The 19252-nt window shown below is 40.2% G+C and overlaps 1 protein-coding gene across 7 annotated transcripts in view; it reads left to right on the forward strand.

The window, feature by feature from the left end:
• The first annotated feature begins 4391 nt into the window (after positions 1–4391).
• The window catches only part of LOC139765063 (uncharacterized), a 197253-nt gene continuing 182392 nt past the window's right edge, over positions 4392–19252 (forward strand). For 5 of the 7 annotated variants that reach the window (XM_071692163.1, XM_071692164.1, XM_071692165.1 and 2 more), the window contains exons 1-3: positions 4392–5412; positions 6405–7312; positions 10285–10516. In XM_071692163.1, the coding sequence (XP_071548264.1) occupies positions 6591–7312; positions 10285–10516 (954 nt within the window). In that variant the 5' untranslated portion in view covers positions 4392–5412; positions 6405–6590. The remainder of the gene's footprint in view (positions 5413–6404; positions 7313–10284; positions 10517–19252) is intronic. The other 2 variants (XM_071692167.1, XM_071692166.1) reach the window with 2 other exon arrangements.

Below are 19252 nucleotides of genomic sequence, written 5' to 3' on the forward strand. Positions count from 1 at the left end.
AAAATGTCTCCTGACAACTCTATTATCACACAGTTCTGTCTTATATGACTGAGATCCACTTACTCCCACAACAACTGGTACCCAACGAGCTCTCCTTACCACTATAATTATCCACAAACACTTCATCATTTACGCTGAATTCCCTCAGAGGTCTACCCTTATCATAATTTTTTTCTTTGTTCTTGTTTCCTTTTTACCTTTTTTTTCTAGTTGAGTCTCAGGTCAAGGGGTCTCATTCACATCTCTGCCGGGGTACTCCCACTTACAGACTGTGGTGAACATCTGTACCTGAATATGAACCTAGACAACTTTGTTTTGATATCTACTTTTTCTCATTTCTTTAGCCCATTTTCCAATGCTTGAGCAGCTCTTCCAGCTTTTCCATTTGAGCTAAGGTTAAATGGAGCACAAGTAACATGGTCAATCCCATTGTTCTGCGTAAATCGACCAGATTCATAATTGGTAAACTGGCTTACATTATCACTAAGGGCAGCCTATGAGTGGTAAAAATATCCCTTAACTCAGCAATGGTTGAGAGTTCTGATGCACTCTTCATAATACCTCTGACCATTTTGAATACACAGCAATGAGGACCTTATACATATGCCCCAGAAACGGTCCTGCGAAATCTACTTTATACTCTCCCCCATGGCTTATCGGGGAATGGCCACACATGAAGGGCTGCATCACACGGTTTATTTCTGTTCACTTGACAGATCCCAGAAGTTTCTAACACTTGTTCGATATCACTATTTGTTTAGCATCACTATCTAAATTAGGCCACCAAACATATGATCTCGTAATCCCCTTTATTGTGGAGACGCATGTTGCTAAAAATAGCAAAAGAAACCCTAAGGAGTTTTACGGTTATGTTAGAAGCAAGAGTATTTGTCCAGTCAATAGGTCCATTAATTACGGAAAACGGTGACTTGGTTCAAGACAACGAAGCCATGGCAAAATATTTAATTACTTTTTTGCATCTGTATTTACGATTGAAGACAACCCATGTCCGGAATCCAGTTTCATCGATAAGAGAGGGAAACGTTCTTTAACAAACTGAGATAAAAGCCAAGGACGTACTTCCGGCAATAAAAAGAATAAAGATCGATAAAACGACAGGTCCTAATAATTTTGTCTGAAAACAAAGAAAGAGACGGAAAAAATGAGAGAGCTAAACCACTGCTCCAGGAAAAGTCCCTGGTGAATGGAAGCTTGCCAGTGTAACACCGATATTTAAAAAAAAAGGTAAAATGTTACTGCCCGGAAACTTTCGTCCTATTAGCTTAACGTCTGTAGTTGGAAAACTTATGATAGAATTGTAAGCCATTTAGAGGAACAACACTTGATAAACGATTCTCCGTATGGTTTTCGACAAATTCGTTCTTGTTTGACATATCTACTTGATTTCTTTTATGCTATAATCATCATGTACGACGAAAGTAAAGCAGTTGACGTTATCTATCTAGACTTTCAAAACGCTTTTGATAAGTTTCTGTATCACGTACGCAAAGAGTAGTGATTAATGGTCAAAAGCCTCAGAATGGTTAGACGTACCAAGTGGAGTGCCACAAGGATCGGTGTTGGAACGGGTTCTCTTTCTCATATATATTAATGACATTGGTGATGGTCTGCGTTGCAAGATATCAAAATTCGGTGATGATATAAAGCTAAGTGATATATCTTCAAATGAACTTGGACGCCTATAGCTTCAAACTGACATAGACACACTTGATTGGGGCTCATAAGTGGCAGATGAATCTTAATATCGATAAATAAAAAGTTTTACATATTGATAGAAAAATGCGAGCTTCATTAAGAATTCTGTTGTACTGAAAAAGGTAAATGAGGGAAAAGACGAGTGTAATAAAAAATACTAGGGTGTGATAATCTGTGGTGACCTAAAACCAAGTAAGCAGTGCACAGAAGCAATGAAAAAAAGCAAACAAAATTCTTGGTTTCATTGGTTCGTTCACATCTTGAATATTGTGTTCAATTTTGATCACCCTACCTAAAGAAAAAAAGAGACAATAGAGAGAGTACAGCGTCGAACAACCAAAGTGGTTCCCGGACTGAGGAAACAAGTCTTACGAAATGAGGTTAAATGACTTGAACTTAATTTGGCTTAGAAAAGAAAAGGGTAGACGTGATCTTATACAGTTATTCATAATGATCAAAGAGTTTGAGAATCTTGATCTATCAAAATACCTAAGACTTGATTCGTCTTATTTTACTCGTAGTAATAAATACAAATTCGTGGGCAAACGTGTTACCTCGAGCGAAGCGAAGTACTTTTTCTTCAACAGGATTGTTAACATATGGAACGATTTGCCAAGTAGAGTTGTTGAAAGCAGAACTTGGTAGATATTTCGCTTCAAGCTCACGACTTTCATTATTTGCCCCTCCATAGTCAAAATGGCATTCGCAGGTTATTCTCTTTGAATTATCTGTATGCCTTCTAACTCTTACCACAGTATTCTGAGTTTCTGATATCTTCCACTGTCACAGTCTCGAAAGGACTCAGTTTGATCTGTTGCTGTTTGAATTCCTATGTACTCACCTATCACCACGCCATTCCGCCTTGGCCATTACACTCTCCCTCATCACAACATTCCCTCACCATCACCTCCATCCCTCCGTTCCTGTCTACCATACGCTCCCTTACGTCCACCACTTCTTACCTTACACCCTACAACACCCTACATCCATACATTACAAACAGCGAATGGCATTAGTCAGTGGTACAATAATTCAACCCGTCATTTTCCTTCTTCATACCTTCCGTATTGACGGCACAACTCTCCTACATTGCAACATATTTTTCTAAAGATATTTCATCCCAGCAGCCAGCAATTTCTATCCCGCCTAGGAAATACATGAATTATTGACAACTGTGAATGATGGTTAGCCGTCGTGTTGTGAAGCAACTTCCTCAATTTGTTTGCTGATAGACAAACAAAAGATAGAACTACTTCCTTACAGTATTAAATTACATCACTGTGAAATATGGTTTATTATACTGTTGGCCGTTTTTCCAAGTACTAAAACGTTGTCGTAAATGTAATTATAATAAAGTAATTTCTATTTAGTTTGTGTACTGTGTAGCTCAAGCAGAGGGTGGGGAGATATCCACGTCGCCCCTCCATCTTGGTACAACATTTTCTTCAATACAATACTACCACTTTGAAATTGGTAATATTCTAATGAAATAGGGAGGTTAGAGTCCATCTTCCCCCTTTCTCCATGCTAACGGTAGTTTCAACCGGCCTCACACTTGTAAATTCGAGTAGCAATTTTTTTTTTATTTCTTTATTTTACCATCCTTATCAATTCGCTCTAATACTATAATCAGTCATATCATCTCCCCTTATTCTAAAACAAAACAGTTTCATTCTCGAACACGATGATCCACAAAACACATATTACAACCTTCTTATTACTTTCCTCAACTTATCATTAGTTCCGCACTCATGTATATTAGGTAACATTTCCACGATGATATCTTATTTTCATTCTTCCCATGTGTATGATATCCTAGACTTCTATATGTCTTTTCATGCAACATTATAGTCCTACTGTTTTCTGGAGCATTTCTTACCTATTGTTCCTTGTAACGATATTCTTTATTTGGTCTGTACGTTTAGGTACATGGGAATCTATTTTGTCCCTATTGCATCTATCTTTTACCTTAGGATTGCCAATTCGTTTCCAGTCTATCTATTACTTTTAGGAACTTAAAGGAATGTAACATAATCATATTTTTTTTTAGTTCCTATCTGCTTATGATTTTATTGCTATTTAAAGCAAGTAAAGAGAACGAAAAGTCACATCCTTTGTATTCTTAGGGAAATCATCTCAGTTTACACAAGACCCATTTATCCGTTATAAATCCTATACTACAACCCTTGTTACCTTGGACACTTTCTATCGTTATAACATATTTCATCAGTTTTTGATTACGTGAATCTTCTCAGTGGCTGAAACTGTAGACGGATCACAAATTTCACAATGGTCTTGTCCAATGAAGTTCAGGTTGCAGTAATATGTTGAAAACATATCAACATATTTGAGTAAGTGAAGTACCTTTTTCATTTACTTTAACGTCGACATTTTGTAATAAGACATATTTCTGATAGATGATAGGCAGAAGATAGTTATTGTTTATTACGTTAATTTTTAGAAAGTAGTTTATCCTTTTTGAATTCTTGTTAATGGTCTTTGTATCGTGAACCAAGTGTTTTCGTGTTGATAAGGAAATGAGATGTTTGAGGACAATGTGTGGTGTGAGGTGGTTTGATCGAGTAAGTAACGTAAGGGTAAGAGAGATGTGTGGAAATAAAAAGAGCGTGGTTGAGAGAGCAGAAGAGGGTGTTTTGAAATGGTTTGGGCACATGGAGAGAATGAGTGAGGAAAGATTGACCAAGAGGATATATGTGTCGGAGGTGGAGGGAACGAGGAGAAGAGGGAGACCAAATTGGAGGTGGAAAGATGGAGTGAAAAAGATTTTGTGTGATCGGGGCCTGAACATGCAGGAGGGCAAGGAATAGAGTGATTTGGAGCGATGTGGTATACCGGGGTTGACGTGCTGTCAGTGGATTGAATCAAGGCATGTGAAGCGTCTGGGGTAAACCATGGAAAGCTGTGTAGGTATGTATATTTGCGTGTGTGGACGTATGTATATACATGTGTATGGGGGTGGGTTGGGCCATTTCTTTCGTCTGTTTCCTTGCAAATTTGCGGGAGACAGCGACAAAGCAAAAAAAAAAAAAAAAAAAAAGGAATTAAGAGGAATGACTGCGGACAGTGATAGTCCTTGATGATCGCAGCTGAAGAATGCAAGTGTAGCAGCTTGGCTTGGGCGAGTAGAATACCCCTACTGATCGTACATATATTTAAATATTTAATAACACAATGGCATCTGCCGACAGGTTTGTGACCTCCCCTCCTCATGATACTATTGTCTCGTATATAGATATCCTTTAATTTTTGAATTCCTTTGTTCCACGTGTCTCAATGACTTTTGAATATGTCTACATTGTTTCTTTGTAACATTGTGGCTGTAAATAATTTGTACGGTAAGGGGCGCTTATTCTAACATGTCATTGTGGTCCTTGCTCCACTATTATACATGTAATCGCAGTTTGTTATAAGAATAAGGAGTTGAGTGGGCTTTTGTGGGTTTTGAATAAGTAATATATATTGTTCTAGCGTATCAAAAAAATATTCTTACCCACCTTTTAGAGAGAGATATATGAAATGTATTTTCTAATGTTTAATTTCCCTCATATTGGAAGAGAGGCACCTTTGGGGTTTGTTCGTCATCCTTAACAAGGTTTGAGAAATAAACAAAAGGGATCAGGATGTAATAATGTGAGGGTTTTCAAAAACCTGAAAGTTGTCAACTTGTATTTCAAGGTGATTCTAAGAATTTTATTATTGGTATTTTGTTGTAACAGATTACAAACGCTTCATGATGGTGCTTGCAGTAATTTCTGTCAGCCAGAGGAGGTACTCCCCTTGGTGTCCCCAAGTTATCTTGGGCTATTCATGAGATTACCAAAGATTTAGACAAACATAACTCTCAAGCAAGAATCTTTTAAATTTATTTCAGCTCTGCCTTTGATACAATCCAGCCAATATTTTGTTAGATAGATTATTAGGGATGGATGTAAACTGTAAATTACTGAAATGGATCTTCAGCTTTTTAACCGAGGCAACAGTATACCAAGATAGATAAGTCCAACATAATTTTTACGGATACAGGTGCACCCCAGCTGTGATTTATGTTCCCCATTTTGCTCACTTTGTATACTGATGACTGTAGAAGTGCTATTAGCAACTGCACAATTTTAGAATATGCTGATGATACAGTAATCATGGGAAGCATTGTAAATGATAATTGTAATGATTATATTGCACAAGTTTTTTGCTTTGTTGAGTGGTGTAAAACAAAGTATCTGCACTTGAATGTAAAGAAAACTAGAGATGATAATAGGTTTTAGGACAATAACCTACATGTACCAGACTTAATTACAATTGAAGATAAAGATGTAGAAAGAGTGAGTCAGTACAAGTATTTAGGCTTTATCATAGATGACCAGTTAAAAGGAGGTGCAAATACTGATATGGTGTATGAGAAATGTAATGAAAATTTGCACTTTATACATATCTTAGTCTGTATATAGATGATGCATTAATTAATCTTTTTTATAGGTCAACTATAGGACCAATTTTACGTTTTTCAATTACTGCCTAGTATGGCAAGCTAAACAGTAAAGATAAGAATATACTTGAAAAAGTTATTTTTTGTTACTTATTGCTACTTAGCCCAGGTTCTCTTTATTAGCAAGTCAGCCACTGGGGCTTTTTACTATTAGTGTACTAAACTTATTTTGGTTCTTTTTTAGATGCCAGGCTGCCATCTTGTGTTATCTGCCAAAATTATGGCATCTGCAGCAGAAAGTCAGTCCATGATCCATGTGCTGAATGACAGTCATTAGTCCATTGTTGGTGATGTACACTCCCTGCCCACTTTGTCAACCTCATCACCCATTTCCTCTTCACTGAGCTCTTGGCAGTGGCCATATAAAAGAATGTCTCAGCTAGTATCATCCACAATAGTCACTCATTCTGTTTCAAGTAATGTTGACTTTCAACAGGCAATTTTTACATCAGCCCCTCAGTTTATTTCCTCAGCATCAGCAGTTCATTCTTTCTCTCCATTTGCAAATGTTGAAATTATAGCATCCTTAGCAGTCACTTGTACTTCTGTGTCTGCAAGTCTTTTCAAGAATCCTCCAGCAGGCATTACACAGTCGACAAATGCAGTAGTAGGTCGACCCACTCCATTGGTCTTGAATAGTATACCTGTAATGTCTCATAGTGGTAGTGAGCCATTTTATTCAGTGACAGATACTCGACTGATTCCTGCCATGGCATATTGGCCAATACCTCATGCAACAGTCATTCAAACTAATGACTCATCATCTAGCCTAAGAACGTCTCCCTTACCCACTCAGTTGTTACCTCCACCTCTAACTAATCAGTGTTCAGCTGGAAATAACGCTAAGGTGCTCTCTCTGGCTCTGGTCAAAACCCCCAAAAGCTGCGTAAGGCCCTTTAAGCTAACCTGCTTGGTGAGGACCCGCTTTGAGGAGGCTGCTCTTAGGTATGCCTCTGTTCTTCGCACTGCAGCTGTCTTTTCCTCTGCACAAGCCTCTACCACCACTGCCACCCTTACCATCACAACACCTGTCACTGCCTCCACCTCTGCCATATTTTCTGCTGCTGCCCCAGATAAACTGTGTAGAAGCAGGTAAGTCAGTATCTCAGGATTGGCAAATTGACATACGGAATCAGAGTTTATAGATGTAAGTGTAGATGCATCAGATAAAACTTTAATTACAGTATGTTGTACTTGATAATGTGAACTTTGCATTCCTGATGTTAGTGTTTGAGAAAATTTAAAATTTTTCAAGTAAATGATATGACAAAAGCTACTGCATGCATCAAATTATGGCCCTCTGTTGAAATTTAGAATTGCATGAGAAAAAATATCACAGCTGAGATTGATTTATGCTTCTTTGATGTTATTACACCCAGCTCGTAAAAAGTGTTTAAGAAGGAAAGACTAGGGAAGGAAAAACATACAATAACTTTGCTGAATGAGATGGCATGGGAAGCATATAAAGTACATTGCTTTGTCAAAAACATCTTATATAAGTTTATATAAGTTTGTTGAATATTCCTGGGAAATTATGTGGGAGGGTATTGATTGAGAGAGTGAAGGCATATACAGAGCATCAGATTGGGAAAGAGCAGTGTGGTTTCAAAAGTGGTAGAGGATGTATGGATCAGGTGTTTGCTTTGAAGAGAGTGTGTGAGATATACTCAGAAAAACGGATGGATTTGTATGTAACATTTATGGATTTGGAGAAGGCATATGATAGGGTTGATAGAGATGTGTTTTGTGAAAGGTCTTAAGAGTATATGGTGTGGGAGGTAAGTTGCTAGAAACTGAAAAGTTTTTTACCAAGGATATAAGGCATGTGTACGAATAGTAAGAGAGGAGAGTGATTGGTTCCCAGTGAATGTTGGTTTGTGTCGGGTTTGTGATGTCCCCATGGTTGTTTGATTTGTTTGTGGGTGGGGTGGTTAGGGAGGTAAATGCAAGAGTTTCGGAGAGAGAGGCAAGTACGTAGTATGTTGTGGATGAGAGGGACAGGGAAGTGAGTCAGTTGATCTTTACAAATAACACAGCTCTGGTGGCTGATTCAGGTGAGAAACTGCACAGGTTTTGGACACGAGTTTGGAAAAGTGTGTGAAAGGAGAAAGCTGAGAGTAAATATGAATAAGAGCAAGGTTATTAGGTTCAGTAGGGTTGAGGGACAAGTTAATTGGGATGTAAGTTTGAATGGAGAAAAATTGGAGAAACTAAAGTGTTTTAGATATTTGGGAGTGGACTTAGCAGCGAATGGAACCATGGAAAAGGAAGTGAGTCACAGGTTGAGGGAGAGGGCAAAGGTTCTGGCAGTGATGAAGAATGTGTGGACAGAGAGAGTGTTATCTTGGAGTGCAAAAATGGGTTTGTATAAAGGAATAGTAATTCCAACAATGTTATGTGGTTGCAAGGCATGGGCTATAGATAGGGTTGTACAGAGGAGGATGGGTGTGTTGGAAATGAAATGTTTGAGGATAATATGTGGTGTGAGGTGGTTTGATTAAGTAATGAAAGGGTAAGAGAGATGTGTGGAAATGAAAAGAGTGTGGCTGAGAGAGCAGAAAAGGGTGTGTTATAATGGTTTGGGCATATGGAGAGAATGAGTAAGGAAAGATTGACAAAGAGGATATATATATGTCAGAGGTGAAGGGAACAAGGTGAAACAGGAAACCAAATTGGAGATGGAAGGTTGGAGTGAAAAAGATTTTGAGCGATCAGGGCCTGAACATACAGGAGGGTGAGAGGCGTGCAAGGAATTGAGTGAATTGGAACAATGTGGTATACTGGGGTCGACGTGCTGTCAGTGGACTGAACCAGGGCATGTGAAGCATCTTGGGTAAACCATGGAAAGGTCTATGGGGCCTGGATGTGGATAGGGAGCTGTATCATAGGCGAACAACAACTGACTCACTTCTCAGGCCCTCTCATCCACAACAGACAGCATACTTGCCCTTCTCTCCAAAACTCTTGCATTTACCTCCCTAACCACCCTAACCATAAACAAATTAAGCACCCATGGAGACATCGCGCACCCCTACTGCAAACTGATATCCACTGGGAATCAATCACTCTCCTCTCTTCCTACTCATGCACATGCCTTAAATGTGGCATGAGAAAGGTGGGAGATAGGCAGATTAGAAAGGGTAGTAAGTGGTGGGATGAAGAAGTAAGGTTGTTAGTGAAAGAGAAGAGAGAGGTGTTTGGACGATACTTGCAGGGAAGTATTGCAAATGATTGGGAGAGTTATTAAAGAAAGCAGCAGGAGGTCAAGACAAAAGTTCCAGAAGTGAAAAAGAAAGTCAAATGAGAGTTGGGGTGAAAGAGTATCATTAAATTTTAGGGAAAATAAAAAGATGTTTTAGAAGGAGATAAGTAGCGTTCATAAGACAAGAGAACGAATGGGAACATCAGTGAAGGGGCAAGTGGTGAGGTAATAACAAGTATTGATGAAGTGAGAAGGAGATTGAGTATTTTGAAGGTTTGTTGAATGTGTTTGATGATAGAGTGACAGATATAGGGTGTAATGGTCGGGGTGATGTGCGAAGTGAGAGGGTCAGGGAGAGTGGTTTGGTAAACAGAGAGAAGATAGTGAAAGCTTTGTGGAAGATCAAAGCTGGCAAGGCGGCGGGTTTGGATGGTATTGCAGTGGAATTTATCAAAGAGGGGGTGATGTGTAAATTTGATGACTTGCCGCATATTTTAATTTCTGTGTGCCAGGGGCCCACTGAACCTGAAGTGTCCTGGCCCCCCCAAGGTCTAAATCTGACTATCCCCCAAGGGGTCCATGAACTTCCAGTTTTGATTGTTGCTCTTACCTTTTCATGTTTTCCAAGCATCTACAACTTTTATTTTTCTTTGTCTTTTTGTTTTATGTTTTTAAGACATGGTCATGATGATAACATTTATATGTGAGTGAAGTATTTAACCTGCTCAAAATAAAGACGTATTATTCATATAGAATCAGGCTTGATTCTGAAGTGAAAAAAATGATAAAAGCTTATATTGTTGTAACATTGAAAATATGCTAATACATATTTCTTGATGAACTAATCTTTGTATCTTCTCAGACCATGGGAACAAGATGACAGCATCATGCTTGGAATCCAGGAGATGCGATGTCAGTTTGCTCCTGTTACATCTGCATCGAACCATCCTCATCCACTATTGCGGCAGACTCTGTATTCCACCACAGCTGCACCCAGTCTCATGCATTCACTTGCACCTGTCTCCATACTTAAAAGTCCTGTCAGTAGAGCTTTGAGTGTTCTGCCCAGGAGAAAAGGCCCATCAGTGGTGTCTGTAAGTTATTCATTTTGGTCTGTGTTTTCTCTAGTGCATTATGAGTCATTTACATTTGACATTTCAAGTCCTCACCAGCATGGTTGTCAACCATTTGAATAATATATGTCAATTTAGTCATTCTTTCATCCCTTATTTGTACTACATCTTTACCATCATTTGATAGGTCCAGTAGTCTTATAGTCATATTTATTAGGTGGGCAATTATGTTGACACATCACTTTACCTCACCTAAATCAGTGTTGGTGTCTGCCTGTATGCCAGTGAGGTTGATGTCCTCTGGTGACATGCTGGCATACCAAATGATACTAACTTAGTAACAATTTAGCTGTTGTTGGCGGTAGAAGTGTTTTGTTGTGCTCCTCACCTAAGCCCTGGATTTTTTCCCCCTTCTCATACCTCTGCTACCTACTGTGGCTGGAAATACCTTGCAGATGACAAAATAGCTTCTATGGTTGCACTTTTAAAAGGAAATAAGCTACTTATTGAAATTTCTAATTTAAAAGGAAATAAGCCACTTATGGAAATTTCTAATATTAATGGTGTGAGTTTGAGATTAATAGAAAATGGGTGAGGAAATCTGATGTTAGTGGCAGCACTGCTACACTGATCCATGTGAAATTCCCTGAAAAGGCTAGAAATACCTCTCCATATATTCTGAATGTTCTGAAATGGATGCAGATCCATGCTTGAGTGCAAAAGAAGGAAAAGAAAAGACAAACAAACCCTAAACTGCTCAGTGATGGGTTGATAAGTAAAGGCAGTGCCACTTACATAAGGACCTTAGGTACTGGAGCTGCAGGCTGCTCCCTAAATGCTTATAACCCATTCAGCTTCGACATCCTGACCTTCTTGTGTCTTATGTACCCGGGTATCACAAAAGGAAGGCAGTCAGGCAGGTGACTCTAGACAAGTGTAGCGCTCCAGCACCTGAAGTCTTGGTGATGTGATACCGGACTCAAGCTGCCTTTTAGGTGTCTTAGATGTCAGTAGAAATCCCTCCGTGATTCCTGATGTTTAATGTTCCTGGCAGGTTTCATTGTGGTGCCTCATCTCCAACATCCACCTTTGGTAGGACTCATGTAGGACATCACCTCTGCTTGTCTTGAGCAGCAACTGTAACAACAAGGGACCTACAGCCATGCCTGCAGCACTCCTGCAGCCTATGCTCAAACTGGCAGCTACTACTCACTCAAGGAGCCACAATACATACCACACCCACCTTCTACAGGAGCTCCCCATAGACTCTGTAGCCATGCACTTCTCCTGAGTGCTCCTGCTTCATGTGGTATCCTCACCAGCATCACAAGACTCCTGTTAAGCCTGTCTCGTATTACTTCACTTACCTTACTTTATCTCTTCCCACCATAATCGTGCACCTCCAGTTGCTCATTGTCCCTGAGATATCTCAATTTTGGACCTTAAACAATAAAGCATTGTTGTTTAACATGTTTCCATGCCCTTCTCTCAATTACAATATTCCAACAACCCAACCAGTTACCTTCTAAACTGGTGACCCCTGAGTTGACTGAGAGACGTTTTTGTATGTCGTTATGGTGCTATTGTCAACCTTCCATGACCCTTGCTGTCATAACCCTTTTTCCACTATCCACCCAGCATCATTCCACATCCGTCCATTTTCACTTATATTTGCCAGGTTCAGCTGGCCATGCCTGCACTCTCAGGTGATTCTTTCTCCTTTAACCAGCAAGGACCCTGTGTAACAACATATTTACCAGTATGGTGTGATGGGACAAACTCCCTTTCTACAATCTGGAAGCACCAGACCTGCAGTTTGCCCTCGCAGAATAAATCTTGAATACCAACCATATTATTGTTGACACATTCCAATACAAAGAAGGGGTTATTGTAGCATCACTACCTGACCTCCCACCTCCACTTCCCATCAGCACTGGTTGACCAGCCGACTATGCTCTCAGCCTCATCAGTATCCAAGCCTGAATCTCAAAAAACTGAAGAAATAGAGTAATGTAGTGACCCACTGTCACTTCACAAAGTGTTACTACACTGATGACACTGACTTCGTGGCAGGTCAAAGCAGGTGACCTCACCTAACCCACTTTATCATCCCCAGACAAATTAGTTTGGTGGCCCATCCTACATCCACACCTGTGATATTACCTCGTGATATCTAGCCTTGACGTTCGACAATGCTGGATCAAAAGATGTCGCTGTAATTATAGATGACCTGACCCATTCCGTAAGAAGAGCTTGCAACATTTGGCTTTAATGACCTGGTTTTCTTGTCTCTTATATACCCAGGTATCACCACAGGAAGGCAGTCAGGCAGTTGACTCAGGACAACATGTGTACCACTCCAGTACTTGAAGTCTTGGCAGTGTGACACCGGACTCAAGCCACCCTTTGGGTGCCTCAAACATTAGTAGAATTCCCAGGGTGACTCCTGACATTTCATCTTCCTGGCAGATTTCATGTTGTGCCTCATCTCTAGTGTTTGTCCTCAGCAAGACTCATGTGGAACATTGCCTCTGCCCTTCATGAGCAGCACCTGTAACAACAAGGGCCTTATGGTCATTCCTGCATCACTCCTGTGGCCCAGCACAAACCAGCAGCCACTGCACACTCTAGGAGCCACATGTGCCACACCCACCTCCTATAGGAGCTCCACATAAACTCAGCAGCCATGTACTTCTCCCACATGCTCTTGCATCTGGCATCCACACCAGCATCACAGAACCCCTACCAAGCCTGTCTCGAATTACTCGACCTACATTACTTTACTTCTTCCTCATCATGATCCTGCACCTCTGTTAGTTTATTGTCCTTGGGCTCTTTCTCTTTATGGACCTTAAAGCATTGTTGTTGTTTAACTTGTTTCCATGCCTCTCTCAGTTATGCCACTTCCACAACCCAACCAGAACACCTGCTAAACAGTGGTAATTCATTTCACATTATGTTATTTTATATTCTTGTTTGCAGGCAACAATATAATGAAATACATTAGCATGTTTGCAAGCAACAATATAATGAAATACATTAGCATTTTAGTAACTGTTTCTATTGTATGTAACACTAAGTGAGGCAAATGATGAAGCAAAAGCCACAGGTCATAGAGCATCTAATGTGGACAGTGTGTATGGGGATTGCGTAACCTCACTACATTTCCTTTTTTTTTTTTTTTTGATGTGCATCTGGAAGGCAAGCTATCATTCAGCTTTTTCCTGAATAGTCAGTGAATGATGTTTATACTTGGTTGGACCATAATTGCCATAACAGTATGTATTGTGGGTGGTATGACAAGAAATTGGCAAAGATTGCTGAGGCATGCCAAATTTTTACTCAAAAATACCAGAAAGAGAGTGGCCATACCCAAATCATGATGGTCCATGTATAGCTTTCCATCTAGCAGACTTAATTTAGTATCCTCATGTGTGGCATGCACAAGGCAGGATGTGGTTATATGAGAAAGTGAAGCGAGTGGTGGGATGAAGAAAAAGCTTTTAGTGAAAGGAAAGAGAGATGTACAAGTGTTACCTACAGGGAAGGATTGCTAGTACAAGAGGAAGTGGCAAGAGATGTGAAGGACAGTGCAAGGTGAGAGAGTGTTGGTAAACCTCAGGAGAGATAAGGAAATGCTATGGAAGGTAAATAGTACGATAAGGAGAACGAATGGTAGCATCAGTGATGGGAGCAGATAGGGAAGTGATGACAATCAGAGAAATGGTGAAGAGGAGATGGAATGGGTATTTTCATCTGCTAGATTTGTTAAATAGTGGGCTGGTAGATGGTGAGTGTTGGGGAGGTAAAGGTATGTGAAGCAAGTGAGTCATGACAAGTGGTTTGATGAAGACAGCAGAGTTATGGGAAGCCTTGCATAAGATTAAGTGTGACAAAGTGTGTGGGATTATACTTAGATTTTTCAAGAAAACAGTTGACTTTGTAGTTGATTGGTTGGCTTCAGATTTTCAGTGTGTGTATTGCTCATGTTGAGGTGCCTTAGGATTAGTTCAATGACCTATTTAAAGGCAAGGGGGACAAAAGTGAATATTTAAATTGTAGAGGTATAAGTTTGTTGAGGGTGCCTGGTAAGTTGTATGGGAGAGTGGTAATTGAGAGCTTATATGAGAAAGACAAACAACAGGAGGCCTGATTGGCCCATGACTGGGTCGTCTGTAAATAAAAAAGTTTAATCAGACAAGAAAATGTAATTCCATGCAAAGTTTTTAAGCTATCACCAACTCCCTGCTGCTGCATATCAGCCCTCTACTGTCCCTGTCACCGCTGTCATTTATACATTCTATTTCTGGTGTTTTTCTCATAGTGTACCTGAATTTATAAAATATTTGTCTAAATGACTTTTGAAGGTATTTATAGTCTTAGCATTCACTAGTTCTGACGGTAGCTTATTCCAGTGCTCAACACACCTGTAGAAAAAGAAGCATTTTCCTCTGTCCGTACTACATCTTTTAGCCTTGAGTTTAATTCCATTTGCCCTGGTAACCATATTTTCTTGTATTTCGAAAAGATGTTTGTGATTTACTTTATTGAACTTGTTTAGAATTTTGAACACTTGAATTAAGTTACCATGAAGTCTACATTTTGTAAAGGAGAACAGATCCAATCGTTTTAATCTCTCTTAGTATACCAGATTTCTAAGAGATGGGACCAATTTTGTCACAAATCTTTGTACTTGATCTATTTTTTCTAAGTTTTTTTTATAGTTTAGGGACCAAAACTGAACTGCATATTCAAGGTGTGGTCTTACTAGAGAATTATAAAGTGTGAGAATTGTTTCTGGTGCCTTGTAATCTGTGTTCCTGGCAATGAAACCTAATATTTGGTTGCCTTTTTTTACTTGCTGCTTGACACTTTAGTGTACATCAGGTTGTTGCTAATGACAACTCCAAGGTCCTTCTCTTCGTTTACTTTAGTTAGAGAGTTTCCGAATAGTTTGTAGTCACAACATATATTCTTTTCTCCAAAGTGCAAAACTTTACACTTGTCTACATTAAACTACATTTGCCATATGTCTGACCTTTCTCCTGGTAAGTGAAGATATCTTTGACTCATTTTGCAGTCATGCTTGTTTACAGCTCTACCTCCAAGTTTAATATTGTCAACAAATTTGGATATCTTTGATGTGAGACCGAGGTCTAGGTTATTAATGTATATCAAGAAAAAAATTGGGCCAATTTAGCCAATCTGAGGCTTCGCCATTTAGTACTACATGCTGCTTTCTTCCGGTAAGCCAGTCTCTGATCCATGTACAGAGTTCTTCACCAATTCTGTGCGCTTCAAGTTTGTGTCAAAGTGCCTTGTGATGTATTTTATCAAAAGCCTTTTGGAAATCTAAATGAACTACTTAAAATAGTACTTTTTCATCCTAGTTATGAAAATAACTTTAGAAAATTCCAGCAAATTTATCAGGCAGGATCATCTATTGTGGAAACCGTGTTGGTTGTCCGATATAATTTTGTGATCTAGAAACGTTAGTAGAGAATGTGTGAATCAAGTGTTTGCTTTGAACAATCTGTGTAAGAGATGCTTTTCACATAGCCATAATGGATATGGAAAAAACATTTGATAGAGTTGATAGAGACTTTGTGAAAGGTGTTATGAATATAGGGTGTGGGAGGAAAGTTGCTAGAAATAGTGAGGAGTTTCAAGAAAGTAAGGCATGCATGCAAGTAGGAAGAGAGAAGGGTGAGTGGTTCCAAGTGAGGGTACATATGCAGCAAGGGTGTCTTTGTCACCTTGACTGTTTAATTTGTTTTTGGATGGGATCATGGAGGAATTAAATGCAAGGTTCTTGGTGAGAGGGTGGGTTTGAAGTTTGCTGTGGGTGTAGGAGCCAAGAAGGTGAGTCAGTTGCAGTTTGCTGATGACACTGCTCTGCTGACAGACTTGAATGAAAAACTGGTGTTTGAGTTTTGGAATGTGTGTAAGAGGGGAGAGTTGAGAGGTGATGTGAAAAAAGTAAAGTTATTAAGTTTAGTAAGGTTGACAGACAGGTTGGCTGGAGTATGAGTTTGAATGGAGAGAACTTGAAGGAAGAGTGTTTTAGTTACCTGGGAGTGAATGGAACCATGGGAGATGTAGTATGCCATAGGATGTTTGAAGGGGCTAATGTCCTGAGTGCACTAAAGATTGTGTGGAAAGAAGTCACTGTCTGTGAGTGTAAAGATGGATGTGTTTGATGGTATAGTAGTCCTGACAAGTGTTGTTTTTTTTTTCTTTTTTTTTTATACTTTGTCGCTGTCTCCCGCGTTTGCGAGGTAGCGCAAGGAAACAGACGAAAGAAATGGCCCAACCCCCCCCCCATACACATGTACATACGTCCACACACGCAAATATACATACCTACACAGCTTTCCATGGTTTACCCCAGACGCTTCACATGCCTTGATTCAATCCACTGACAGCACGTCAACCCTTGTATACCACATCGCTCCAATTCACTCTATTCCTTGCCCTCCTTTCACCCTCCTGCATGTTCAGGCCCCGATCACACAAAATCTTTTTCACTCCATCTTTCCACCTCCAATTTGGTCTCCCTCTTCTCCTCGTTCCCTCCACCTCCGACACATATATCCTCTTGGTCAATCTTTCCTCACTCATTCTCTCCATGTGCCCAAACCATTTCAAAACACCCTCTTCTGCTCTCTCAACCACGCTCTTTTTATTTCCACACATCTCTCTTACCCTTACGTTACTCACTCGCTCAAACCACCTCACACCACACATTGTCCTCAAACATCTCATTTCCAGCACATCCATCCTCCTGCGCACATCTCTATCCATAGCCCACGCCTCGCAACCATACAACATTGTTGGAACCACTATTCCTTCAAACATACCCATTTTTGCTTTCCGAGATAATGTTCTCGACTTCCACACATTTTTCAAGGCTCCCAAAATTTTCGCCCCCTCCCCCACCCTATGATCCACTTCCGCTTCCATGGTTCCATCCGCTGACAGATCCACTCCCAGATATCTAAAACACTTCACTTCCTCCAGTTTTTCTCCATTCAAACTCACCTCCCAATTGACTTGACCCTCACCCCTACTGTACCTAATAACCTTGCTCTTATTCACATTTACTCTTAACTTTATTCTTCCACACACTTTACCAAACTCAGTCACCAGCTTCTGCAGTTTCTCACATGAATCAGCCACCAGCGCTGTATCATCAGCGAACAACAACTGACTCACTTCCCAAGCTCTCTCATCCCCAACAGACTTCATACTTGCCCCTCTTTCCAGGACTCTTGCATTTACCTCCCTAACAACCCCATCCATAAACAAATTAAACAACCATGGAGACATCACACACCCCTGCCGCAAACCTACATTCACTGAGAACCAATCACTTTCCTCTCTTCCTACACGTACACATGCCTTACATCCTCGATAAAAACTTTTCACTGCTTCTAACAACTTGCCTCCCACACCATATATTCTTAATACCTTCCACAGAGCATCTCTATCAACTCTATCATATGCCTTCTCCAGATCCATAAATGCTACATACAAATCCATTTGCTTTTCTAAGTATTTCTCACATACATTCTTCAAAGCAAACACCTGATCCACACATCCTCTACCACTTCTGAAACCGCACTGCTCTTCCCCAATCTGATGCTCTGTACATGCCTTCACCCTCTCAATCAATACCCTCCCATATAATTTACCAGGAATACTCAACAAACTTATACCTCTGTAATTTGAGCACTCACTCTTATCCCCTTTGCCTTTGTACAATGGCACTATGCACGCATTCCGCCAATCCTCAGGCACCTCACCATGAGTCATACATACATTAAATAACCTTACCAACCAGTCAACAATACAGTCACCCCCCTTTTTAATAAATTCCACTGCAATACCATCCAAACCTGCTGCCTTGCCGGCTTTCATCTTCCGCAAAGCTTTTACTACCTCTTCTCTGTTTACCAAATCATTTTCCCTAACCCTCTCACTTTGCACACCACCTCGACCAAAACACCCTATATCTGCCACTCTGTCATCAGACACATTCAACAAACCTTCAAAATACTCATTCCATCTCCTTCTCACATCACCGCTACTTGTTATCACCTCCCCATTTACGCCCTTCACTGAAGTTCCCATTTGCTCCCTTGTCTTACGCACCCTATTTACCTCCTTCCAAAACATCTTTTTATTCTCCCTAAAATTTACTGATAGTCTCTCACCCCAACTCTCATTTGCCCTTTTTTTCACCTCTTGCACCTTTCTCTTGACCTCCTGTCTCTTTCTTTTATACTTCTCCCACTCAATTGCATTTTTTCCCTGCAAAAATCGTCCAAATGCCTCTCTCTTCTCTTTCACTAATACTCTTACTTCTTCATCCCACCACTCACTACCCTTTCTAAACAGCCCACCTCCCACTCTTCTCATGCCACAAGCATCTTTTGCGCAATCCATCACTGATTCCCTAAATACATCCCATTCCTCCCCCACTCCCCTTACTTCCATTGTTCTCACCTTTTTCCATTCTGTACACAGTCTCTCCTGGTACTTCCCCACACAGGTCTCCTTCCCAAGCTCACTCACTCTCACCACCTTCTTCACCCCAACATTCACTCCTCTTTTCTGAAAACCCATACTAATCTTCACCTTAGCCTCCACAAGATAATGATCAGACATCCCTCCAGTTGCACCTCTCAGCACATTAACATCCAAAAGTCTCTCTTTCGCACGCCTGTCAATTAACACGTAATCCAATAACGCTCT

Source organism: Panulirus ornatus, chromosome 52, assembly GCF_036320965.1.
Source record: "Panulirus ornatus isolate Po-2019 chromosome 52, ASM3632096v1, whole genome shotgun sequence".
Taxonomy (NCBI): Eukaryota; Metazoa; Arthropoda; class Malacostraca; order Decapoda; family Palinuridae; genus Panulirus; species Panulirus ornatus.